At 29.8% G+C, this 27,861-nt stretch overlaps 1 protein-coding gene across 1 annotated transcript; it reads right to left on the minus strand.

The window, feature by feature from the left end:
* Positions 1-2,295: 2,295 nt before the first annotated feature.
* LOC145833095 (complement factor H-like) lies at positions 2,296-26,101 on the minus strand. Its single transcript, XM_082940295.1, has 31 exons — positions 25,993-26,101; positions 25,591-25,755; positions 25,233-25,317; positions 18,277-18,458; positions 17,386-17,583; positions 16,566-16,718; positions 15,525-15,716; positions 14,099-14,305; positions 12,993-13,190; positions 12,455-12,655; positions 11,625-11,822; positions 11,155-11,358; positions 10,508-10,708; positions 10,124-10,270; positions 9,749-9,949; positions 9,380-9,586; positions 8,899-9,084; positions 8,528-8,743; positions 7,373-7,558; positions 6,812-7,006; positions 6,516-6,710; positions 6,220-6,414; positions 5,924-6,118; positions 5,589-5,774; positions 4,932-5,154; positions 4,334-4,617; positions 4,047-4,229; positions 3,742-3,945; positions 3,408-3,623; positions 2,990-3,259; positions 2,296-2,498 (listed from the first exon to the last, which is right to left on the minus strand). Exons 1-31 carry the CDS (start codon positions 26,099-26,101, stop codon positions 2,296-2,298), a joined length of 5,985 nt encoding a protein of 1,994 aa, XP_082796421.1.
* Positions 26,102-27,861: the final 1,760 nt, after the last annotated feature.

Here is a 27,861-nt window from a genome sequence, read left to right on the forward strand (position 1 = left end):
AGTTTCTTTAGTTAGGTCTATAAGTGTAAACAAAAAGTGTTCAGTTTTAAAACTAAAATTTTTAAGTATTTAAAATTTCTATAGTAATAGCTACTTATTTAAAAGTCTGTTTTGTAAAATATCTAAAATCATTTCAAGTTTTTGATGAAACTGTGTTTATATTTTATGATTTAAAATTGAAACATGGCTATTTATTTGATTGTTATAAAACTAAGTGTACAATCTATAGATAAAATAGACAAGAAGCAATCAAAACTTTCACTTTGTATTTTAAACACATATATTTCATACAAATTAGTCAGCCGCGTAGCGCAATGAACTCTATGTAGAAATGCTCTAAATAGGTTCGAAGATGGACTGCCTTTAATAGCAACTATTTTTGTAAAATTAGATTTTTTTAAATTATTCTAAGACTATAAAAACTAGTGTAGTGAAATAAATATTTCTAAAATATAACTATTAAAAGAAATAGTTTATTTCATAAAAAATAAAAATTATTGTTTTACTTTTGCGCTTGAAATTTTGTTCATGCACATAAATAATATAAAGCTGTAGCTATAAACTCGTTAATAAAAGTTTATTTTTAAAGTAAATTTAATTTGCGACTCAATGTAAAAGAAAAACAAATATCGTTTTAAAAATTAGACCAGTATTTATTAATAAATAAGTAGATATTGGTAGACTAAATATGTAGTAGTGTACATTACTTTTTTTAAAGGTGAAACAATATACAAACAAATATATAAATAAAACTCGTTCTTCAGTGATAGGCGCTTTCAAAGTCCAGTCTAGTGTTAAACATTATATTAGATGCTCGGAGTGTGCTTATTGTTACTACTTTAAATTATATTACATAAAACTAGTCAGCTAGTTTGGAACTTTCAAGTGTTTTTAAAAAGCTGTACTTAACATACACTTTAGCATAAACATATTTTGAACATAAAAAAGGAATTTAAAGTTTTTGTGCTAGTACAAAAGCTATACTTTAAACAAAACTTATTGTTATACGTAGTTTCACTGTGAAATTTTCATCGTCTGAACAAATCTTAATTCAAGTAGAGTTTATTCAATACAATTGCCAATACACAGAAAATGTGTCAAACAGAGTTTAAGTTTTTAGGCTAATATAGTTTTGCTGTATAACAACAGTCAAATATGTACAAAACTAGTTTTAAAATTTGTCTAGAATCATTTTAAATTAATAGTAATACATTGTTTATATTTCTTAACTAAAAATTGGGTCATTTTGTTAATTTATTTGTTACCAAGTTTAAAAACTGAAGATAAAATAAGAACGACAAAATGCCAAGACTTTCTATTTTAACTTTATAAACACATGTTTCTAACAAAGACTAAGTTCCTGCTTGGAAATACGAAAATTAAGTATAATCCTTATCACAATGTTAATAAATCGACTCGCGGTTACATTTTGTTTTCGTAAAATTAATATTAAACAAGATTATGAACTAATATATTTTACTAATAAAAAATTACCATAAAACAATATTTCTATCTAAGGTACCAGTCAAATAAAATTGTTTTATTTAAAAGCGTTAGCGTAGTACTTCATGCACATGCATAAACAACCAATAGTTCGGGTTATGTGCCCATTAATAAACCTTAAGCGCCCCTAAACTATAACATAAAAACGCAAATTTAAATTATGGCAACCATACTACCAGCTTATAATACTTTGTAAAAAAAATAAATATATGTGTAATGTTTTTTTATTTACATTTAAACAACAAGTTCCCATACCAATTTTTCTTTCTTGTAGCTCTATATTTAATATTTTGAAAGTCCGAATATTTTAACGTTATTATCTAATGTTACATATTCATTAGTTTTGATTAATAGCCCAAAAAAAAAAACAGAAACTAAATAGTTTATCAAAAAAAAAAACGTTTTATTAAGACTAGCATTAGCTACTATTACGTTAGTTTTCATTGCTCCGTAATTAATCCAAAAAAGTATCTTTATTAAAATTTAGGCTTAAGAAGCACCTAATTAAAAAATCAGAGGTGTCTGTGTCAACGAAAGAAGTTGTAATTTTCAATTTATCTACTACTTTTTAGCGCACTTAAAAGTATAAGAAAAACAAAAAGAAATTGATAAATAAAGTATAAACATCTAATTTAACAAGAAAAAAAAGAATTAAAAATACCTGAATTGAACAACTAAAATTGAAAACTAAAAACAATAAGCGAATAAAGGGAAAGCGTCTTATTTAAACACGAGCAAACAAGTAAAAAAATTAAAACAAGTTAACACACAAATTAAAAGTTTTAGTTAATTTTATGGCTCGTTGCACCTAACAGGCGGATCCCACTCTCCATCCGATGTGCAGGTAGCTTCACCGTCATTATTCGCATTATACCCCGAATTGCAAGTGTACTTTACTTTAGTTCCCCGTATATAATCTACACCTCTTGAATTTTCGTTTGAAAAAGTAAAACTGCTGACATTGTTGTCAAGTCTACTAAGGTCACTTTGACAAGCTGAAAATTTCACAAATTGTAAGCTTTTAAAGTATTTCTATATATTAGTACTTTAATAGTATTAGTTGTTAACATATAGTTGTTATTTTGTATGGAAATAAAACAAAAATCAAATTTTAATTAGCTATATTTTTACTAAAATTTATACATTTTAAGTTTACTAATAAAGAAAAATTATTATCTTTTAAAAGTAGTTTAACTTTCAAATAATGACATTAAACTTTTATTTTAACTTTAATCAAACGTAAGCAAACAAAAAGGTTTAACAAGCTATATATTTAAAAAATAAAGCTAATTTACAAACATGATTTTGAATAGTACACTAGAACAATTCTAACGAGACACATGTTACGCTCTCATATATTTTTACATTATTTAATATAACAATTTTTACTATCAAAGTCACACGTAATAATACGATCTAAATTACAAAACGGAGCGAACGCACTGTTAATCAAGTCACTATTTTTAAAATGTCAAAACCACCAAACCTTTCAGGCACCTAGGAAGCGGGTAAGGCGACCAAGGAGCTCCAACTTTGCAAGTGTATTGCCTATTCGAGGGATTATCGAAATACGTATCCTGCACGCAGTAGAATATCCTCGTCCTAGAAGTCCAACTTCCCCCTTTGTACAAGTCGCTGTGGTGCTCCCTGTCCTTCCATATGAGAATGCTGCCTTCTATTTTGCCTACTCCTTCACTCTCGCAGTTCCGATAGTCGGCTGGGTTAAGGTAGCACTGGACAGGGTCTTTTTCGCAAGCTGTTGCAACCAAAAAATTAAAAGTTGCTTAAAGTGAACGCACTTTGTTCTATCCAAAGAACCGATAAAAGTTTGAGATTTTTAAATTACTAGAAGGTGAAAAAATCAGATAAGTTAAAAATTTATTGAACAGTTGAAAGAAACTCACACAATCCGCAGTTGGGGGCCGTCTCAGGCTTCCACGTGCCGTTCCTTTGGCACGTGAGCACGTTTCTTTCGCTTTCGACGTCTTCAGGGTACAGAAGGTAATGATCATCGAGGCAAGATTTGTAGGTGACAGTTGTGTTGAGCCAGTACTCGTTAACACCAACGCTGTAGCTGTATGCCACTTTGTAACTTTCTGTGTTCGGCGGGTCACCGCAGTCTGTTGTTGGCAAAGTTGAGTTTTACTGTTTTGTTGTGCTTAAAAAACAACTTTAGCAACAAAAGTTTAACGAAATAACGTGAATTTATAAAAAAAAAGTATCAACAAAGTTTCTGACCTTTCATGCAAATTGCCACCGCACTGTTGTTCCAAGTACCGTTGTCCAAACATTCGTACACGTAATCGGCATTCTTGTCGTAGAAAGTGAAATTGTCGTTGCAAACGATTTGAACGACTTCCCCTGGCAAGTTAACATTGGGCCTATGTTTGTCATTTCGCAAAAAAATCATTTTACCATCTGGAACTTCAAGCTGAGGGCATGCTGTGAAGATATACCAAGTTTGTAATACACGCTTTTTAATTTGAATTCATTCTACAACTAAACAAATTTTAATAGTATTAATACAACAATATTTCACAAACTTTTAAGGCACTTCACATCTTCTGACCATCCTTTGGAAGTGCATTCAAGTAAATTAGTCACTAAAGTCGACCCGAAGCCTTCTTTGCATATGTAAGTTATTTCAACTCCGCGCACGAATTCATCGCCCAAATAACTGTTTACAATAGTCGTCCTTGCATTGCCTATTAGCGGGCATCGGATACCTTAATTTTCAAATTTTTTATTGCTTTGTTTTTGATTAAAACGTAGAAGAGGATTTAAAAATATAAGAGCAGTAAAAATTAGCATTCGAATATAAACGTGAAACCTTCGTGGCAGTGCGCGTTTCCTTTTTCGCACATGGCCTTCAACTGGGTGGTACCTGCGACGTCGTTGAAGCGTCCATCCATGCTTATTTCAACATTATCTTCGGCTTCGTTCCTCTCACCGGTAGGCTCTCCCGCCGCCCACCCGATGAACAAATCTTCTTCGATTTTCGGATCACCCTTTATGCTGGCTTCTGTTCCGTCCAGAAACTTGTACTCCCCTTCAGTGTTTAAATCGTTTATTCCGGTGTAAACTCTGTCGTTGGCCCTCATTGACCTTATTGTCCTGTGAAAAGGTAAGAATTGAAAATTTTTTTACAAATGCGGTTACTTTGCCTTGTGATTCATCTAATTGTGTTAAACTTTTACTAACGTACTACTAACTCATGATAAAGTTTCCACTTTAGCATCAACGAATGCTGCAATAAAGTACCATTGAGTTCATTTTGACAGAAAACCAAAGCATCTATGTAATTATGAAGACTTTCAGATTTTTGAAATTCGAAGCATTCTGAAAAAAAAAAGCAGCTGATTTAATATTTCTCACGAAAAATTTTCCAGCGCAGGAGAACAGAAGAATTGTTGGTTTTTGGTACAAACCTAACAAAAAAATTACCGTTAACGCATTGCGGAACGTTTGAATTGTCCCAATCTCCACTATCCTGGCACGTGTAAACGAAATTTCCCTCATACAGCAGCGTGTATCCCTCCTTGCAAACGTACTCGATGGTCAGAGGTGCGTCGACACTTGCGCCCCCAACGTATTTCACTGTTAAATTCAATCGGTCGAGGTCGTCATCGTTTAAAGGTAAGTTTCCACAGCCTGTAGTTCAATTCAATTACATTTGTGCTTAAACAAATAGTTAGGTTAAACAAAATGCTCTAAAGTATGCGGTGTGAAAAAGTAAAAATTAAGTTTGTTAGTCTTTGTTTGTCTACATTAAAACTTGTAGTATAATAGGTAAGTACATAGTAGAGATTTAAAATCAAACAGATTTTATTAAAAAGTGAAAAATCTGACTTAAAACTGTAACTTGTGCGACTAGTTAGTTATAAAAACTACTTAAATAACGGAAATAGCTTCCGTGAAATGCAGTAAAACGATGCTTAACCTCTAAGATGCAATACATCGTAGAGATATTTTTGTTTCAAAAATTACATGAAAGATTAAATGAACAATTTCAAATGAAACAGCTGCCGCAAATGATACAATACAAATCTAAACAGAGTTGGTTGTATAAAGCACATGGTTTTTACCGTGGCATTTGCCTACCAATCCCTCCCACTTGCCAGTTCCATCGCAACGCCTTGTGTTCAGGGATTCAGGGAAGAGCGTGAAACCACTGGAGCATTGGTACTCGGCTGTCTGGTCCCAAGCACTGTAAGCAGTCAACACAGCCGCAACTCCGTTTGCAAGATTAGCCGGAGCAGGAGGTGGGCAATCTTGAAAAAAAAGTTTGAGTTAACCAACTACGTTTAAATAAACATGTCTTAAGTAACTGACTTTGACGAGCAATACTTGTTTACTTATCCAAGGTGTTAGTCGTTTACGTGAAATAGTCGAAATAATAGCATTCAAAAAAAAAATGTACCTGGAATGCATTTTTTGATGTCGGATATATCAATTGAGCCAGGTGTGGTAGAACCGCATTGAAACAATTGAGGTTCTGTAGGGCTGTAGCCAGTTTTACAATAGTAGCTCACTGTGGTGCCATGACTGACTGTTCCAGTAACAGCTTTATTTTCTCGTCTCGCTTCGGCATCATCATGGTCAGGAACGTCACAATCTGTGGAAATTAAGAAAATCTTAAAACTGGCTGGTATATAAAAATAATTTTACCCATATTTATCAGTTAAAAATGTAGAAGGATTTAAAAAAGAAATGTACCTGGATTGCATTTTTTGATGTCGGATATATCAATTGAGCCAGGTGTGGTAGAACCGCATTCAAACATTTGAGGTTCTATAGGGCTGTAGCCAGTTTTACAATAGTAGCTCACTGAGGTGCCATGACTGACTGTTCCAGTAACAGCTTTATTTTCTCGTCTCGCTTCGGCATTTTTATGGTCAGGAACGTTACAATCTGTGGAAATTAAGAAAATCTTAAAACTGGATGGTATATAAAAATAATTTTACCCATATTTATCAGTTAAAAATGTAGAAGGATTTAAAAAAGAAATGTACCTGGATTGCATTTTTTGATGTCGGATATATCAATTGAGCCAGGTGTGGTAGAACCGCATTCAAACATTTGAGGTTCTATAGGGCTGTAGCCAGTTTTACAATAGTAGCTCACTGTGGTGCCATGACTGACTGTTCCAGTAACAGCTTTATTTTCTCGTCTCGCTTCGGCATCATCATGGTCAGGAACGTCACAATCTGTGGAAATAAGGAAAATCTTAAAACTGGCTGGTATATAAAAATAATTTTACCCATATTTATCAGTTAAAAATGTAGAAGGATTTAAAAAAGAAATGTACCTGGATTGCATTTTTTGATGTCGGATATATCAATTGAGCCAGGTGTGGTAGAACCGCATTCAAACAATTGAGGTTCTGTAGGGCTGTAGCCAGTTTTACAATAGTAGCTCACTGTGGTGCCATGACTGACTGTTCCAGTAACAGCTTTATTTTCTCGTCTTGCTTCGGCATTTTTATGGTCAGGAACGTTACAATCTGTGGAAATTAAGAAAATCTTAAAACTGGCTGGTATATAAAAATAATTTTACCCATATTTATCAGTTAAAAATGTAGAAGGATTTAAAATATAAATGTACCTAGATTGCATTTTTTGATGCCAAGTAAATCAATTTAACCAGGTCATAGAACCGCATTCAAACGGACTATTCAAACTGGACACAAAACTATTTTTAGTAGTCTATTGCACAAGACAAGTGTTGTTCGGAAAAATATGCATTTTTACTAAAAGGCTCATTTTTATAAGAGAAGTTTTGTAAAACTTTATAGAAACTCATATGTGTTTTGTTCTACAACTCAAAGTCTTATTAATTAGAATTTAGTTTCTAATCCTCGATGACTTACTGGGTTTACATTCCCCTAGTTTTCCTGTCCATTTCCCATCACTATCACACTTCCTTTCGTTGTCTGATGCAGGAAAGAGTGTAAAGTCTTCGTTACATTGATACACAGCTGTATGATTCCATTCAGTGTGTTTTGTCACATCAGGTACACTTCCATTTAGAAGATCATTTGGAGCAGGTGGGCAATCTTGAAAGGAATTCAGAATAAAAGCTAATTCTTAGTTTGACTAACTATAAAAAAATAGGATATGATACTAGTTGGCTGGTATATAAATTTAATTTTACGCATATATATTAGTTAAAAATTAAGAAACATTCAAAATACGAATGTACCTAGATTGCATTTTTTCATGCCAAGTAAATCAATTAAACCAGGTGTAGTAGCTGATTAATAATAAAATATAATAAAACTATGTTTGTTTGTTATGTGGTCATTAAAGAGTTTTGTCAATACAAACATAACAAAAGTTTTGTAATTAAACAAATATTACAAAGTTTCTACATATGTTTTTTTTTTTTGTAAATTCGTTAGTATATTTAAAGACAAAGTTTTAATAGATGTAAAACTACCAATTCGATTACCTTAAGAACAAAAAATTTACTCACAAAAGTTTACTTAAATAATCATAGAAAAAGCAATAAAAATATATGAAGAAGTTTATTTTTAGTAAAAACTAACTTATTGTAAATTCTCTAGTAAGAGCTAAAGTACCATTAGCAAATAAACTATATTTGTTTTTGTTCTAATTTCTGTTACATTAATTTGATTTGTTTATTGAGTTGCTTATCAAAATACTAAAGCTATTAGAAAATTAAAAAAAACTGACCAACGCTATAAGACTTTGGTCAGCAACCTTTTATAAGTAACGGGCTAGATTTACTAGTTAGAGTTTTTGCAAGCCGAATTTTTAAGAAAAAATCAGAACAAAGTAGTATTAAGAGATAAAAATTTTTCAAAAATAAAACTAGCAAAATAACCATTAAACTAGCATATACGTCTGCTCACAGTTGATTAAAGACTATACTAATAAGTTTTTATTAGAAAAATATCAATTTAATTGCATTGAACAGTCGATAGTTTGCCGGCTCTCTGCTGAACAGCTTTGTTTTTCAAACGAAAATACATTCACAAGATACCAAGCTATTTTCAACTAACATCTGAAGCACGATCCCATTGTACCCACTGGTATGAAAAACCAAGTACTGTACTCATCACACATCGCTCCCACAAAACTATCAGGCACCATCGTGTAGCTCGTGTTGCAACTGTACTTTACAAAAGTACCAGGCAGGTAGACTCCTTCGTAGACCCAGCTGGTGACCTCGTTAGTGGAGTGTTGAATGGTCGGGATGGAGTCGGGGCATCGGGTAACTTTTTAAATGTTTTTGAAATTTGTTACTACACTTTTGGTCATTAAAACAAAAACACTTCTTAAAAATATAAAACAACTATCAAAAGACTTTAGTTTCTAACTCATATGTAGATAAAAATTGGTAACTATATACACAAAAAATGTAATAAATTACGCGAATAGCAGTTTCCGATTTCTTCTTGCCAAGTTCCGTTTTCCGCGCACACTTTCTGGTCGTTTTCGCTCGGAAGTATCTCGTAATTAGGATTCTTACAAAAGTAAGTCACAACTGTGCCGTTTAGGTGAACGAGTCCGACTCCGGAGTTTACTTTAAATGCAAGTTTGGGAGGCAATCCGCAATCTTAAAGAAAAAATTGTTAAGAGCTCATAAAAAACGTTAAACTATGTTTTTTTCTATTTAAACAAGGAAGATTCATATATAAAAGAAATCTTTCAACTCTTATGAGGAGCTACAACCTTTAAAAGTAAAGCTTACAAAAAATACTTACGTTTAACAAAACTTGAAATTTTAAAAACTCAATTTTTTGAATTTAATAATCAAAAATTACATATATATTATTTTTCTTGACTTGGTTATTAAGCATCTTGCAAAAGAAACATGACAAAATTTAATATTTTTGCAGCCCTTCACTTACTTCTAACGCACTGTGGAAGCTGCGGCTCAAAATTTCCGCTTCTTGCGTTGCATTTCAGCGTAGCAACAAAATCCGGGTGAATTGCAAAACCTTCGTTGCAATTATATTTGATTTCTTGGTGAACTTTTAATTCACCGGCTGCGCTGCTTGCTATCTGGTATGTGGAGTTAAAGTATCCGTCATCAATGTCAAGTGGAGTACCGCAATCTGTTTTAAAATAATTTGTAAAACTATTTTGTATCAAAATTTGGAGCAGTGTTAAAAAACTTAACTTCATGTATAAACTCTTTAGAAAAATCAACTACTTTGTCGTTCTTAAATGCTGACAGGATTCAGATACAATTTTTTACTCGTAAAACTGAAGCTTACTTTTATAACACAAAGGAAAAGTCACATTCCAATTTCCGTTTTCTAAGCATTCTGCAGTTGATTTTCCCACGTCACTGATGACGTAGTTTCCATTGCATCTAAACTCCACCACGTCACCGGCAAAGTATCCCTTCCTTTCACTTTCAATATGCTTTTTTACTACAAAACTTCGAGCCTCAGCATAACCAACATTACTGCATTCTAAAAAAGATATACAACTTATTTGAATATAAAAAAGGACTAAACAGAAAAACAACTATACTGAACGTTTTTAATACAAGTCATTTTAGAATTATTTCCATTTGTTTAAAATTGTGAATTTACTTCACAAGCAGTGAAACTCAGATTCGTTCCAGGATCCTCCAATCAAGCAACGAGATACCGTGTCAGCATCTTTGGGTATCAGAAAGTGATCCTTCTCGCAACTGAACGAAGCGGATCTTTCGATGATCAACGAGTCAGTAATATTTAACTTGTCCACAATCTTAATTGCGTTAGACACGTTCCTTGATTCTCTGCAATCTGCAGTTTGTTAAAAGCTCATTAAGTTTAGTTTGAAGCTAGTTTAAAACAAACATGTTTTTATGATAATCTTATCAAAAAGAAGTTTTATAATTTTGACAAGAATACTCTTGATTAAAAGCTCTACATAATTCTTTAACTGTTACGAATGGTTAAAAATTTTTTTATAGTTCCAAAGAACAAACTAGTTAAATACAAAAATAATGATTCATTGATTCATTAACACGACACACTAACCTGGGTAACAATGAAAATTCGTAGCCCACTCGCCGTCCACGTCACACTCGACAACGGAAGCGCCTGTGACGTAATGGTCACTGCACCTGTACGTGAGACGGCTGCCGCTCACGATCACTTCTTCGCCACCGGCATCAACTCTGTTGACGTTTTCCGTTGCGTGCAAGCCGGAATTGTTGAATTGAGGGATGGCGTCGCACTCTTTATTGTGTTTACAAATATTTAATGTTGCTTTTCAGAATGGTTAATACGTTTAAAACTTCAAGTCATATTTTGTTGGTTTACATTTATAAAAAACATAGATTCCTTAAGTTCAGAAAAGTTAATAAAAACAAATTTGTTTAGCTGAGTCTCAAATTAATCTAAAATAGTTTTATCTTCTAGAACAACACTAAAGTTGTACTTTTAAAAATCAAACACGTTTTATCATACTATAGAAGGTTTCATAGTAATTGAATGCCCAATTTAATTATTTAAATTCTTACGGTCAAAGTATAGTATATGACTTCAAAATGTTTTGTTAAGTAAACAATTTAAAACTTTTAACTTAAACAACATCAAAAGTATTTTTTGATTTTTGATATAATTTAACTTTGTGTTTTTAGTATGCACAAATTAATAAATATAAAAATTTAAATTTAGAAAACCTTTAATGCAAGTTGGTGCCTTTTTAGGATTCCATTTCGCGCCCAGAGTGCAAATGTGAGTCGAATTCACAGACTCATCGCTGAAGTAGTAATCGTTGTGACAATAATAATCAATAACTCTTTTAGAAGTAGATTCGTTTGCAAATAATGTGGTACTTAATACATCATAAAATCCGTTCTTCAAGAACGGTGGGTTGTCACAAACTAAAAAAAAAATTCACTGCTTTGATGTTATTTATACTAGAAAAGATTAGTTGAACCTACAAAAAAGTTACACATACTCTTTAACATTTCAGTACTTATTTGTGTTAACTTTGTATTATTTGTGGGTTATATAGTAAACAGTTACTACATACAAGGGTGAGACACAGAACGCCTTATAAAAGTACGGTTCTAATCAAGTTTAAAAAAAATTCAACTACTTCCAAAACTCTCCAGAAACTTTATAACAAACAAAACAAAATAGTAACTCGGTCCGCATTGAGGAGCACGGTTGGGATCCCATCCTCCGTCCGGCCCGCACGTCAGCAAGTCCTCTTCGGCCCACACCAACGCGTGGTCGTCGTCGCACGTGTACTTGATTCGCGTGCCCGTGACGTAATCACCTTCCACGTAGCTGAAATCCACTGTCCACGTCACGAAATCGCCCTCGGGTGGGTCGGGGCATCCTGTTGTTAAATAAATGAAAAAATAAAAAAGTTTGAACTAAGAGTCTTTTTTCTAGTGAGAGTTTTAATGAAGTTAGTTTTACTTTACACCCTTTAAGGATAAGGGGACCAAATACTTTTTACAATAATGAGCAATGGGTCTAAAATGAACGCTTAATGTTAAGAATAACATTTGATGTTTTAAATTTTGTTTTTCAACTAGTTTTTTAGATATAGACAGTTTTGTAGAAACGTTTTCTTTTAAAGCTATAGTAATCAAACGTCACAACTGTTAAAAAAGGAAAATACTTTCTGGTACATATTTACGGGACACGTTAAAAATCCACCCGCGATCAAAATCTACCCGCGTTCAAAATCCACCCAATTAAATTCGAGAACCGCTTACTGGTTGAGGGTTAGGGGTAACAGTGATAGTGAAAAAAATAAAAATAAATTTTTAAAATGCAAAAAACATCTATTACAAATTAATACATAAAGAAAATAAAATCGGGTGGATTTTGAACGTGGGTAGATTTTGATAATTTACCCATATTTACGCTAGGAGCTCAAATTACGATAATGCATTTTTCAAGCAGTTTCAGAGCTTCAAATTTAGAACATAGTAAAAAAAGTACTCGGCAGCACAAACTTACCTGTAATACATATTGGGATGACTGTTGAGTTCCACCCGCCTCCCTGGCACTTGTACACATAATCATCTTTACTTCCCGCATAAAACCTGTACTCCTCGTCACACTTGTACCTGATGACGTCATTTTCAAGGAGCAGTCCGTCGCGCAACTGGTTGACCGTCACAGTATTCCCGTTCAAAATATCGGCGGCAGGAGGGCACTCTTTAAAATGAAAGATTTGTTTAAAGCACATTTACAGTAACAGTTGTTATTTTTTAATCTTATCAAATAGAATTTCATTTTTAGGTCTATAAATATATTTTTTGTAATAAAACTTCATTATATATTTGTCTCTGTTTTTAAATTTTAATAAAGTATTTATAATATAGTAACAGTACTTAATCTACAAAATATTCATTTAGTCAACAGTTAAACACAGCTAATTTATAAAAGAATTTTTCGCTTTTAAGCAGCTAGTTTGCAAAGCAAATAAAGTTTTTCACTAATTCAATCAATTTACAAAGGCATCATTGTAATTTAAAAACACAACGAAACAAACGTTGCAGGCAGATGGGAAACGAAGAGTTCCACGATCCAGATTGCAGACACTCCACAGTGGATAGTTCCGGGTAGTTGAGGAAGTATCCTTCTTTGCATGATAGTCTCAAAACTGTACCGCTCAGGTAATTTAGGTTTGGGTCAACTCGAACGTCGGTGTTTACTGTCAAGGCAGTAGTCATTACCACATTTGGACATTCTGTGTAAAAGATTTTTATTATGTAAATGTTGTTACTTCTAAAAAAGTTTAAGTTAGCTAGATAGAAACTGCTTTTTTAAACACAATAAAAATGTTTCAATTAAAAAAGCTTTTACAAAATTACAAACACTTAAAACTAAACGTTATGGATCAAGTAAAAATAAGTTTAAGTTGTCTAGGTACAAAGTACTTTTTAAAGGTATAGGGGGGATCCAACACTTTTTGTACTAAAATTAACATTGGTTCTTGAATTTAAGAAATTAAGTCATGTTTTATAAAATATAGTAATTTTAATTAGTTTTTGAGATATAGATGTTTTTGTAAAAAAGTTGCTATACGAACGTATTGATCGCAATATATTTATTGTCATTTTCTCAAAATTTTAAAAGCTCACTAAGAATTTGTCTTCTCCTTTATTTTATGAGCTAGAGACCTAAGATTTTCAGGAAACATTCTTTTTATAGTTTGAAAGACTTTATTTGCTAAAATAACAAAAATATTTGAAACTTATTATTTTAGATAAAAAAGCAAACAAAAATAGGAGGATTTTTGGTAAAATTTTTACTTAAAATAGTTAAAAATTCTGCATTAAATAGGTTTAAATGTTATTGATCGACTATCTGTAAAAATTTGAACAAAAGTTGGTTAGAAATGAAGAACAACATATATTCTTAGTGTAATAGTCTTTTTTCGCGTTTTTGGTTTGCGCCTTCGATATGAACCTTTTGAGCCTACCGAATTTGATTGTTTATATCTCAAAATTTACTTCGACTTTTTTTAAGCGGTTTAAAATTTCTGATAGCTGAAATAAAACTCTGAAAAAGAAGAACAATTCTAAAATTAATCCTTTAAATAGTTCTATTTTTAATGAAAGACTTTAAAAAACATATTTCAAATTTCTATCTCACTTTTTAAGCATTTGAAGCTAACACTCGGCCAAGATCCGGCAACTTCGCACTTGTAAGAGATTACAGGGTTCGTACTCGAGTATGGGTTTTTGAAGTATCCTTCAGCGCACGCGTACTCAACTACTGATTCCAATTTGACTGCTCCCTCGCCAATATGATCGACCACACTTTTGACAGAGTTTGATACGTTCGGAGAAAGTCCACAATCTTTGTTTGAACGCATATTTACTTTTTAAACTTTACATCAATTTAAGAAACATAGGTAGTATTTTTAGAAACTGAGTTAGCATTAATAAAATTAAAACAAAATTTTGATTTAAAGTATGTAAAACACCAAATATTTTAAGTTCTATACAATTTTTTTAATTTTTTCAAGCTACAAAAGGTCAAAAAGGGCGGTAAAACAACTCAATTTAAATTTTTTCTAAATATTTACCTTCCAGCCGTTTTAACTTTTTTATGAAATTAAAGTAATTATTGAGGTATAACCAATTAAATTAGGTGAGTCTAAAAAGTTCTTGTTGAAAGATTTAAATTTAAAACGCTAAAAAACACTTTAAAAACCTAAAAACTTTCTTAAAGTTTTGGTAATTAACTATAATTTTTGTTTTTTATATGTAAACAAACTTATATTTTCTTGGTTTTGGTCATAAAATATATTTTTTGTTTTATTTGTTCAAAGTAGTTCTTTTGAACATTTCTAAAAACAATTAAAAATCTCTTCTTAAACGTGGGAGAAGACGGACGTTTAGTGAGTCAAATCAAACAAAAATTTATTCTCTCAACGTTTGTAATGGAAACGTTCTACAAACTTGATTACACTTTAACAGTTAACTTGGATTTTTGTGTTCTATAAAAAGTATCTAAATGAAATGACTAAGATTGGGCAACGTACAATCGTGTCCAGCCCGCCAAATAAAATTTATGGTTCAAGACGTATTTCTAAGCTTGAAAGTGTCTGTGCTTAACTAAAAAAGTTTTTGGTTTTTTAAAATTAGAATAAATATGCTTTAAATATGATTAAAGATAACTATTACTTTTTTACAGTTATATTTTTAAAGAGTTGTATTTTATATTTTTTAGCATTATTTTTGAAAACTATGTGGCCCGCAAAAGTTTTTTGTATCAACTGAAGTCCGAAGGTATTTTTTGGTGATGATGAACCGTCGAGTAATAAACTTTTCCATTCCTAAATGTTTTTTTTTTAAGTTTTCAATTAAAGACTAAGGTTAAGTCTCGTTAAGAAAATTACACTTAAAACGGCCGTAGAAAACTGCATTTATTCCGGGCAGCTCTGAAAACATAAATCCGTATACTAACTTTGAAATACAACAATATGTAGATTAAATAGTTTCTGACCTTATTTTACGATATCCAGCGCTTATTAAAAATTACTTTACAATGATAGGTAAATGTTTAGACGAACCTCGATAGCACTGAACAGTTGGCGTCCATTTTCCGTCGTCTCCACAAGTTGTAACATTCACATTCTGCCTGAAGTTGTTCTCACAAACGTACTGCAATGCAAAACCGCTCAACAGCGAGTGGTCCGGACTGGAACTTTCAGACAAATGTTTTGCTGACAGACTGTTACTAACAGTTGGTTTCTCATCGCACACTGAATTTTTATAAACTGAATTGTTTAATATTCTTTTGTAAGTTGTGTTTTAAAGCTAATAACATGTTTGACAAAATTTGTTATCATCAGAAAGATTTAAGGTTTTGCTTAACTAGAAAAACAACTTGTATTAACCACCTTCTTAAATAAATATGCCATTAGTTTACAACTATAGTTTTTGATTATGATCAGAGAAAAATTCAAAACAAAGAAGTGTACTGAGAAACTTATAAAAAGTTTAGACACTTTATAAAATTTTCTAGCTTCTGTAAAATCGAAAGAATCAGATTTAAAAACATTTTTAGGTTCTACTACTTTTTTGCCTATGGTATACAAAGTTTTTGTTTTACATATGTACAAACTCCTAACAACATTTTGACATTTATAAATTAACTGACATTTTATTTTATTTAAAAGAAAAAAATATATAAAAAGTTATAATAAATATTTAAAGTTATTATTTGCTCACTTAAAAATACAGTTTAAAACTTATAAAACTAAATGCATTTAAATAAAAACTTTAAAACCAAAAGTTTTTGCAGTACAGTCTTAATTTATTTAAATAACACCAAGGTTTGTAAAAAAAAAAGTTGAATCATAGCACTATCTTAATGAAACTATTTAGGTTTTTGTTTAGTTAGATATTACTTAGTTGCTCCTCATTTATGTCGATTAATTTTGTAGTTTATTTCTCTGTCGTTTCAGCTGTAAACTTTGTGACAAAATTAAAAAAAAATGTACTTGAGATGCTACACAAAAGTTTCTTTTATTTAAAGTTAAGTCTAGCACCACTGAAACCTTTTAAACACTGCGGTAATTTTTTATACTTCCAGCCTATTCCGTACAAACACCCAATAGTAGTGGGAGCATCATCCTTGAAAGAATAGCCTCTGTAGCAAGTGTAGTAGACCTGTCTCTGGTATATGACACCGGTATTGTAAATGATATCTACTCTATCTATTCTCCAAAATCCATTTTCTACAGTTGGAGGCAGCTCACAAACTAAATACAAAAAAAGCTAGTTTTATAAGTTGCAGATTATTTTTAAACTATTTCAAATACCAGCGCTGAAACATGTTTTGAATTAATGTTGTAAAAACTTGTTTATGCAACCTTGAAAAAAAATCATCAACAAATAAATATCTACAACGCTTAAAGTCATTAGAGATCTATTCTCACTTAAATTTTTCTTAGGTAGGTACCTTAAGTTTTTAGAAAATATGCTTCAAATAGCTAAATAAGAAAAAAAATTCGAATAAATAATTTTTTTTGATTGAAATAAAACAGTTTTTTTATTTGAAAGAGAATGTCTCATCATTACATATTACAATCTCATAACTATTAAAGTAGCTTAGTTACAACAGACTATTAAATATTGCAAATAAACACATAGTAAATAATAAATTTCTTTATTTTTACTTTGCGAGCTCCATAGGAACCGACTGAACTCTCAAAATTATAAAATTAAACATAAAAAACCACATTGAACTGTAGTGAAACCTTGAAATTTTTACATTTTTCCTAATAAAAATAAATCAAACCGACACATGAAAAATACTTCTCTAAACTTGCATTTAGTCCTTGTATATTGATAAAACAAAACAAGAAGATATATTTAACAATAATAATAAAGGTAACAAATAAAATAACATATATAAATGTTATTAACCTTGTGCACACTGGGGGGCGTGTTTGGCACTCCATGTACCGTCGGACCGACAGTTCAGAACTTGCTGCTGATTGGGCTTGAAAGTGTACGCTTCAATGCACTTGTATGTCACTCGCATACCACTGTAAAACTTTGAGTCGCCGAAAAAGTGTTCTGTCTTCCAAGTGGTGAAAAGTCCTTCGGGCGGGGACGCGCATTCTGAAATTAATTTCATTCAACAAAAGTTAGCTGGTTTTAATAAATACATCCATCAATAATAAGTTTTAAACATAAAATCAATCAGAAATTTACAAACAATATGCAACCTTATATATGAAACTACACACTATGAAAATTTTAAGTTTTAACATTTTAAACGCTCCAAACTCTCATTACATACATTTTTTGGTGAATAAATGTTTTCAATTTGTTTACAACTATTTTGGATCAAAAAATAAATCTATTAATTCAGTTTTTGGGCAGAAAGGGGTCTTGGTCCAGTGACCACTGTCACATTTGAATTCACCGACAGACTTGTGAGCGCCGAAATCGCAAGTGTAGCTTACAATGTCTCCCTGTTCATGTATGATCTCGCTTATCCTTGCTTCAGGTTAAAAATACTCTCCGTGCAACATATTAGGAGGAGCATTGCAACATTTTTTATTCAGTAAACTAACTGATTATAAATGTTCATGTTTATATTAGTTTCTACAGATTTTATAAGTTGACTGTTATTCTTGTTTTAATTTTTTAAACGAGTGAGACATTATTTTGGTAATAAAATTTTCAAAATTAAAAGTGATTTGACTCGTCTTATTTCTAAGTTGACAACTTTTATTGTAATTTTTTTTAGCAAGTCAATAACCAAAACGAGTTTTGCTTTAGCTAAAAACAAAGAAAAACGATACTGACCTGGAACACATTCAGGCTTGTTCCCATTTTCCCAGATCCAAGCACTTTCGGCCGAGCACTCAACGTAAGACGAAGTATTGCTCTTTAAAACAAAACCGGGATTGCACTGGTAGTTGTACCTGGTTCCAACTGTTGGCTGGCTTGGGCCAACCACACGTCCGTTGTGTATCGATGGTGGGGTGCTGCATACTTAAAAATAAAAATAGTATTTGTTCTTAGATTAACCAACTGCTAATTTTATTGCAGTGAAGTTATTTTAATTTAGTTATTGAAAAGTACTTTTAGCAAAATCTTTTTTTTCTTTTAAGTATTGTACTCCAACTCTAATATAAATGCAATTTAATCAATTATCTTTTCGAAGAGAAGAAAAAGCTATAACTCAATGTTCATCATATATACCGGCTTTGTCAATTACAAACTATAGTGCTAAGTAAAACGGATAGTCAATATCGGCAAGGTTTTGATTACTTTTTAAGTGATTAAAGTAGAACAGTTTAAAATTAAAACCACTAACTTAATAATACTTCCCAAAGGACGCCTATGATACTACAAGCAGCACAAGTCATATCAGTCCAGAGCTTTTCAGTAACCTTTAAATATAATATTGCAATTTTATTGTAAAAGTTTTTTTAAGTTATAGAGCAAATTTTTATCACTTTGAAACACATAGCTAATAATTTAATTTTTGTTTTACGTTTTCCTATCTTTTTGATAAAAGCTGTTTTTTTACTATTTTACCTAATTCTAACGTATTCTATAATTCAATAAAGTTAAAGTACTAGGTTTTGTATAAAATATTGTTAACATAGTAATCTTTGGGAAAAATAGTAATTCGTGAGTAATTGTACTGTGTACAGTTTTTAAGTAGTTTAGAAACAAATACTTAAGAAAATTCAAACTACATATTGCTTGTTAAAATCTTAGTTAGAATTTTTTTAACAAGTTATATACTACTACACTAGGTTTATACAACAATAAATTGTATAAGTTAGTCAGTATATTTTTCTAAGTAGTCGGACAGTATACATTAACTTTTACAGCAAAGATATATAATTAGAATAACTAGTGTTTGTCTGATATTTTAAGATCAAAACTTTTTATTAGTATTTTCATTCATTCAAGTCAAACATTTTTTATTAAATTTATTCAAATAAAAAGTATAAACGACACTATTTAAACTAGTTAACGTTAAACCGTTCAATTTTTTATGTATAATGTTTTAAAATAATCATATAACTATAATGTATTTAAGATTTTAACTGTATAACAGTTTTCATTAGATTAGATTCATTAAAGAAGTATTTTGTAAAATTTAAACGTCAAATGACTTATTTTAACTAGTTTAAAAAAATATTTAGTTAGTAAAACAAAATTTAAAATTAAGATTGATAGATATGTTTATTTAAAAAATTATCATACTAAAGTGTTATAATTACCGTGAAATGTTTGTATATAGGCTACTTTAAAAACTTTTAAGTTTAAAAGTAAATAAACTTACTTACTGTAGAACACTCTTTGAAGTAGAAAGACCTTTAAAATCCTAGACGTTCAACAAGTTATGAAGATATACAAAAAGTATTATATTCTTCCTTTAAATGTACTGCAAAAATTTATCAAGGTATAGTTACGTCATATTTAAACTACTCAATATAGCATGAGTATGTTCAAAAATATGCATAAATAGTTTTCAAACAAGTTTGTTTGTTCGAATCTTTAGGATTAGATGCCTGATTTCTTTATATCTCACAACTGGAGATATTTTGTTATTTAACATCACATCAGGGGTCGGCAGCCGTTCATCAGTCGCAGGCCAATTTTAGTGAAAAAAGCTGCTTGCAGGTCGCAAATATTTAAATGGTTGCAGTAATCAATATAAAAACATTAATTTAAACCAAAAGTATGATAAAACAAGACGAATTAAAGCATGGTGTAGTTACTACTTATAAATTTTTAAACTAAAATGTAAGCTTTACTGCACAAACATTACATGAGTAATAAACGAGTGCAAAGAAATTAAAACTTTTTGAACTAGTGATCTGGCCGTTTTTTGCTAAGATCAAGACTTCAGTTTCAAAAAAAGATCCGGTTTTGGCAGGATCCAATTTATAAGGTAAAACATGATCCAAATCTTTTATTTTTGTGAGTACAAATTGCCTTAAATAGGTTAAAAAAAAGGCCCCTAAAAATACATAAGCTTTATACAAATCATTAACAAATACTACACAATTTTCTATAAAAATGACAGAAATTTTTATTCTCATCATTAACTAACTTTGAAAAAAAAGAAAGAGATTTATTTTTTAAACCATTTAATATAACACTACAAACATTTAAGTAGTGATTTATTTTAGTTCAAAATTGGCTTTTTTGTGGTTTTTTAACATATTTTACAAGTTTACAGACTTGTAGAAACTTGTTAAACTGTTTGGCACTGCACTTTGTAAATAAAAAGTAACAAAACATAAAAAAGTACTAGTTTTGTCGTATGTTGGTGCGATAGGAAAACTTGTAAATGCATCGTATGTTAAAACAATTAAGCTTAATTTTTTTTTTTTGCAGTAAAAATAAGTGATATACTTAACATAAAAAAATGTGTTTACTGTACAGTTGTAAAGTTAGTTTGTACGATAAGTAAAACAAACTAACAAAAAACAATTTTTTTATATCTTTTACCATATATGGAAAAATGTACGGTGATATTTCAATTAGTGATTTTTATAAACAGAATAAAAATAAGTCGAAAATTATCTCAAATCTATTCCTTCCTGCACAGTATTTTTTGTATTTGTTTTTATATATAAATTTTAATTCATTTATGCTGAAACTTAAACTTTTGTAAATTTTTATACTTAAAAGTCAATTAAATTTGATTAAAAGTACGATATATTATGTAAATTAACTTTAAACAATGTCAATTGTCGACCATTAATATTGAAAGCTAACATTTTTTTACGGTTTAGTATTTAAACGCGCAGAAAAAATGGTGCATACCTATTTAATATGAATATATATACCAATAATTATTTAACTATATTATTTTAACAACTTGTTGTTATAAATATAATTTACTGGTAAAAATAAACATTTTTTTAGTTAGTTTTATAGAACACTATTAAGAATTCGAAGCTCAGACGTTAAGTCAAAGGACATGGTGCGGGAACGGGTCACTTTTGCACGATTGGACAATTTTACACGTCGACTCTTTTGCATGAGCGTCACTCTTGCACGAAGGGGAATTGTTTGCACGGCGTCACTTTTGCACGAAGGGTTATTTTTGTACGAAAATATAAATATGTATAAAATAAGAAGAAAAAAAATGTTTAGAAAAAGAAGAAAAAAACATATAAAAAATGAACTAACTGTCCAAAATATAGGTTTAATCGTTTGCTAATAAAAGATCCTAGTGAAATAACTTCACTGGAATATAAATAAAAACAAATTGTACAGCAATCTTCCTTTATTGTACCAACATATGCTTCTGTGTGTTAACGAATCAACACACTTCAACTGGGTTTTTAAATGGAAATAATTTATTTTTTAGAATAAAAGACATCTTAACAAAGTTTATAAAACAAAAACTAAAGAGTAGTTTTTACAAACAAAAAAGTATGTATCTATTTTTGAAAATTTCCGGTCAGAATTTATTTTTTCATTGAATTTAATCTAATAAGACTAGTTTCTCATACAAATGAGTTATAAAAGTTAAAAAAAAAATTTACAAACAAAACTGAAAATAGTTATGATTGTAGCATAGACTTTTTACAGCTTTAGTTTTCGAATATTATACAAAATACAAATTAGTTTACTAATTTTATTATAACTTAAACTAACCCAAAAATTTATTTACTAATTAATCATTTTTACCTTAGCAAATCTTCAAACTTTAAAAGCAGTTGTTTTAATTTTTTTTAAAGTATCCAAAAGAAAAAAAACCAACGGTTATACATATTTAAAAAAAGTAATTTTAACAGTTTTGTTCTTATTTTTAGTGAAAAGAAATTTAATTAGCTAGTACTCAAGTATAGTGTTTCAAGATGTTTATAGAAATCATCTAATTCTTGTTTAAGCAAACAAGTAGAAAGCATGTTTATTACAACAGATCCTTAGACCAAAATTGTTTAGCGTTTTTTTTGTAGTTCAATAAACTAAACTTAATCTAATCTCCTCAGCTTAGAGAAATCTTGAATTACTTAAGTTAGTCGTTTAAAACTTAAAAATTATTTGGGAATAAAATATATTGCATAATATTTTATTATTTGTTCATACTATATATTAAAAATGAAGAATTCTTTTAAGTTTTTAGGAAATATAAACTAATTTTTATCTTATCTATTTAAAAACTAAAAAAAAAACTGTTAATAATTTCAAAACATTTTTAAACATTTAGCATACAGCTACATACACATTTTTCTTTTAATTTGTTAACTTTAAAGCTAATGCAAGGTAGAATAGCTTTTGATTTTACCTAATAAGTAATAATTTTACAATTGAAAACATAATACATAAGATATTATTCGTTTGTGTATAACAAAATAAAAACAAAATAAAGCAGGTGCATGTTTTATAAATTTAAAAATAAGTAAACCTCTTTGTACTGTTTTAGTTGAAAAATAAATATGCTATTTTGCAGATGAGGTTTTATGATAGAAGTTTGAAAAGTAATATTTTTATATGAGCGGCAAAAGTTTCTTTTAAATGTTCAAACTGAAACGAATTATTCTTCTGATTTGGAATAAAGAATTGGAATAACTTCTCTATGGAATCGAGAATTATAATTTTTTAACGACTGTTGTTTTGCGCTCAAAATTTTTTTTTTTCCTCGAAAATTATCAGTCTGATTCCTGTAAAAATATTAGTACCGTTCTAGAAGAACCGTTAAAAAAAGTCTTAATAAGTGTATAAAAGTTTACAAAAAGTAGATAACTAGTTTAAATTTAACTGTAATCATACTTATTATAAGTCTAAAACCTGCTACTAAACTAAAAGCTTCAAGGTAAAGCAAGTAGTTTAACAAGCATACTTTACACTTCATTTTGAACTTGACAAATAAACTGAAGGTAATATATTTTCCTACGCTTTGTACAATTTATCAAAATGTTAAATATTATAAAAATACAAGTTTAAAATACTTACATTACAACTTGAATTGAAAACAATAAAAAGTTGGTTAATTTTGGTTAAGTAAAGTTACTGTACGTACACTAATTGTGAATTAAAGCGTTTATAAAATAAAATGAAGTTATGTACTATATAAATAAATTTTTTAATAGTTTGGTTTTGGTACTGGTTTTAACTAAAATGTTTAAACATAAGCCACTCATTTAAAAATGGTTTATCAATTAATTTCGTTTAGCACTTCATCAGAATAAACTTGCTAAATACTGATACTAATATAGTGCAAGTTTAGTTATAAACAGTAATTTTGAAATACATGGCTAAAAATTTTTACGTCGTAAAGCTTAAAAGTATGTTTAAAATGTTTAAATTACAGTTTAATTATATTTAGCTTGCTTGAAGTTGTTTGTAAAACAAAACTTTTAAAACAAAAACATTTAATATAGTAGAAATCTTCCAAGAGCACCTCCTCAACAACCCTGTTTGTGCTGAGAACTACCTGGATAGTAGGTTCAAAATCCTATCCAGAGCGAGAAACACTTACCATCTCTCAGTTTTAGAATATTTGTTTAATAGAACTAGTGAGCCGAAAAATTGCAAACAAAGAGATTTTTACAGTTTAAACTTTATAAATTGCGTCTTTTAATATTATTGTTGTCGTTTATTGTCGTATTTTTGTAACGTACTTTTTATTTAATCTTATTTAATTTTGTTTCAGGTAAAATTTCTACTACATTAAATGTTTTTGTTTTAACATTTTTGTTTTACAAACAACTTCAAGTAATCTAAGTATAATTCAACTGTAGTTTAAACATTTTAAACACACTTTTATGCTTTATGACGTAACGACTTTTAGCTATGTATTTCAAAATTACTGTTTTTAACTAAATATGCACTATATTAGTATCAGTTTTTAGCAAGTTTATTCTGATAAAGTGGTAACAAAATTAATTTTTAAACCTTTATTAGATGAGTGACTTATGTTTAAACTTTTTAGTTGTATAAATAAACAAATCATAACAAATATTTAAGAAAAGTATTAGTTTTAAACCTAATGAAATAAGTTAAGTTTATTTTCACTGTCAACTTAATTTAACTCTGATTTTATTATAGTTTGTATGTGATAACAGCTACATGGAACATAAAAAAATAGATAAACATTTGAAATTTAATAAATTTTGTGTGCCAATTTACGTTCAAATATATAAATTTAAGCATATAGTTTGTACAGTTTTAATTTCAATAAAAGTAAAAAAAGTTGTAAAAAAGATTTAAAAAACTATTTAATCAGTTAAAAATTTTGCTAAACTTATAGTATAACTTACTAAAGATTAAAAATAGACAATTTTCGACAAGTACTTGTATATTAAAAAAATCAACAAATAGCTGTAAGTGAATAAGCTCATTAATAGTAGTTTTCAACTCATACAAGTATTTTATTAACATTTAAAAATAATTTTAATAAACTTTGAAGCTATTTAATTCAAGAAAATTAACACTTGTGCAAAACTTTAGTTTACTATCAGTACTTAAATATACTAAGACAACTATTTTCAGCAAAAATAAAAAGTACTAATGGTCATGTTGTGATTAAAGAAATTATACGTTCAAGCTTTACTACTTCAATTAGAACCTTTTTTTATAACCTGAATACAAGATCATAAACTTTTCAAGTTATTTTATTTGACACTAAAAAGTGTGTGTTCTAATCATACTAAAATAAAAGTTATGTTTTTACACACAAAAACTAAACTTATTTAGTAGAGAACTTAGTATGAATAAAATTTTATGATCTGACATTTGTATGATCCTTTTTTTAATTTAGAAAATAATTACTTTACCCGAATTCACTAATCATGTCTTCGTGAGCTTTAGTCACAATGTTTTCTCCAAAAACTTTTGCATTGAACTCTTCTTTAAACTTTTCTGTAATACAATTTTTTTGTTGCTGTAGTTGAAGGTTTAGCATTTATAATGTATAATAGAGGTGGTGAAAACAAAGCTTTTAAACATACAAGATCTTATTTTATCAATCAAATTGATTTGTAATACGAAATAACTCTGATGAGTGGTGTTTGACGTTTTATAAACTAGCTTAGCAAAGATCATATCTTTGTGTAAACAACATTTTAACAGTTTGATTAAACAAAAAAATAGTTAGACTTCATGGATAATTTTTTAATAAAATAATAATATAACCTGTATGCTGTTGAGGAGATATTATCTTGTAGTCATAATTGAGCTTTAGATCATCCAATAAATGTTTATGTTCCTCTTCCATTTGTTCATACGTGATTTGGCTGTATTCGTAGTTTTTAAAAGACAGCCTTGAAGGTTCTGATTTTCCAGATGGATTGTAAACACCTGGGCAGTTAAATACTTAAAGCAAAAAGAAAAACTTTTTAGTTTTTCTTAAAATAAACTTTACTTCAAGCAACAGTTGAAAATAGTATACATTGTTAACATTTGTTTTTATAATTAGTTAAATCAACAGGCTAGTGACTACTCTTAAGTTTCGAAATTTTACTGCATAGATTATAGAATAACCATTTGAATATAAAACATGTCTAACAAAATCGTTCACAAAAAAATCAATCTCACCAAGTTTAAAGTACGGGACCCTGCCTTGCGCGTTGTTGCCCACCGGAAGCTTTCCATCGACGACTGTGACGTCATCAACTAACAACCTGACCCACCCCAATGACGTCATAATACCAGCGCGTACTCTGACCACTTGATGCGCCACTCAATTTCGTTCCAACCACCGACGTTCAACTCCGACATCGGGTGCTTCAGCAAGGTTCGAGCCTTCATTGTTTTATTATGAAAATACTTAAGTGCTTTTTACTTTTGAGATTACAATAAAAAGTTCTCGACTTAAAAGTAACGAGAATAATATATATTAATAGACAATAATTAGATTAATTAGTAAAGTTTTTGTTTTTGAAAAGAATTTATTTTATATCAACCGTGACTGTGTAGAAGTTTAACATTAAAACAAAATCAAGATTAAAAAAGATAACATTATTTTTTATCTATCAAAATTATATTTACTGATGCTATGCTTTTTACTTTTACAATAAAAAGTTCTCGACTTAAAAGTAACGAGAATATTATAACTTAAGTGACAATAGTTAGATTAACTAATAATTTGTTTATTGAAAAAAAAAACTTTTTTTTAAATATCAACTGTGACTGTGTACAAGTTTAACATTAAAACAAAATTGAATAGTAAAAATAACAATGTTTTTTATCTAACAAAATTATATTTAATAATTTTGTTTAATAAGATAAAATAACTTGAGTGTAAACAGAAAAATGCAAAATTAAAATATTTTATATCTAAGTAACTTTATTAGATTGCTGATGACTTTTTTAATAAGCATAAAACTTTTACTTAAGGTTTATATTTTAATAAAATTTTTTGATACTTTATAATGTTTCAGCCTAATTAATATTTTTTGATATTTTTCTTACACACAAAGCTTAAAAAAATAAACAATTTTCTGTAATATGGAAAAAAATAGACTGTTTACTTTTGTAAGCAGAAGCCTGAGATAAAACACAACATAAGTTAAAGCAAACTGAACCACAGAATAAAATAATTATAAAACTAAGAAACTTTCAAATTAAAACTAACTGTGTTTGCAAACACTGGTAAGTTTATACAGATATGGATGGTGAGCACGTCAAAGCAGCTTTATCGTGTTATAAACAAATCAAAAAAAATCTAACTCATTTTTATCGCCTACTTTTCCAAGCTTAAGTATACAAAGCTAATACTTGCGTAATACAAAACTGCTAGAAATGATAAGAATAGTCTTTTTAAGCAAAACATACATTTGCAATTAAGTTTACTCGCAGTTTTTCAAGAGTATGGCCTGCCGCTTAGGTACGCATTTTTAACACAGAGCTAAAAGTGCATATCAGATAAATGCGTACCTAAGTGGCAGGTTATACACTTTTTATACCTGCTTTCATTTTGAAATAACACTAAGGTGCGTACCCAACCGGCAGTGCGTACCTTAGCAGCAGTACACTGTGCAAACACTTTGTACCTTCTTTCGTTTTGAAAACAGCGCAAAAGTGCGTTTTAAGCCGGCAGTGCGTATCTAATAAATGCGTACCTAAGCGGCAAGTTACTGCAAAAATTTTAAACCTGCTTTCCCAAGCCGTCGCTCGTCTCGGGGCAGTGCCTCGCTTCCCCGACTTCTCCCCTCGCAGAAATGTGGCAGCCCCCGTTCGAGACAAAGCAGCTGGGATCCGATCTCGCCGTGACCACCAAGTGCCCGTTGTAAACGCTGAGAGAAAGAGGGGGGTATCCCCCTTTCTGATACCTCACCTTCATTTTAGGGTTGAGCCCCCGAAGCACTCCTGTGGAATGGAGATTTTTTTTTTGTTTCGTAACGTGTAAAGTATTTTGAACTTTTCCAAATGAATTTTTAATTTTTCAAAAGCGTTAGCTAGTTT

The sequence above is a fragment of the Thalia democratica genome, chromosome 4 (genome assembly GCF_965202585.1).
Source record: "Thalia democratica chromosome 4, ktThaDemo2.hap1.1, whole genome shotgun sequence".
Classification (NCBI taxonomy): Eukaryota; Metazoa; Chordata; class Thaliacea; order Salpida; family Salpidae; genus Thalia; species Thalia democratica.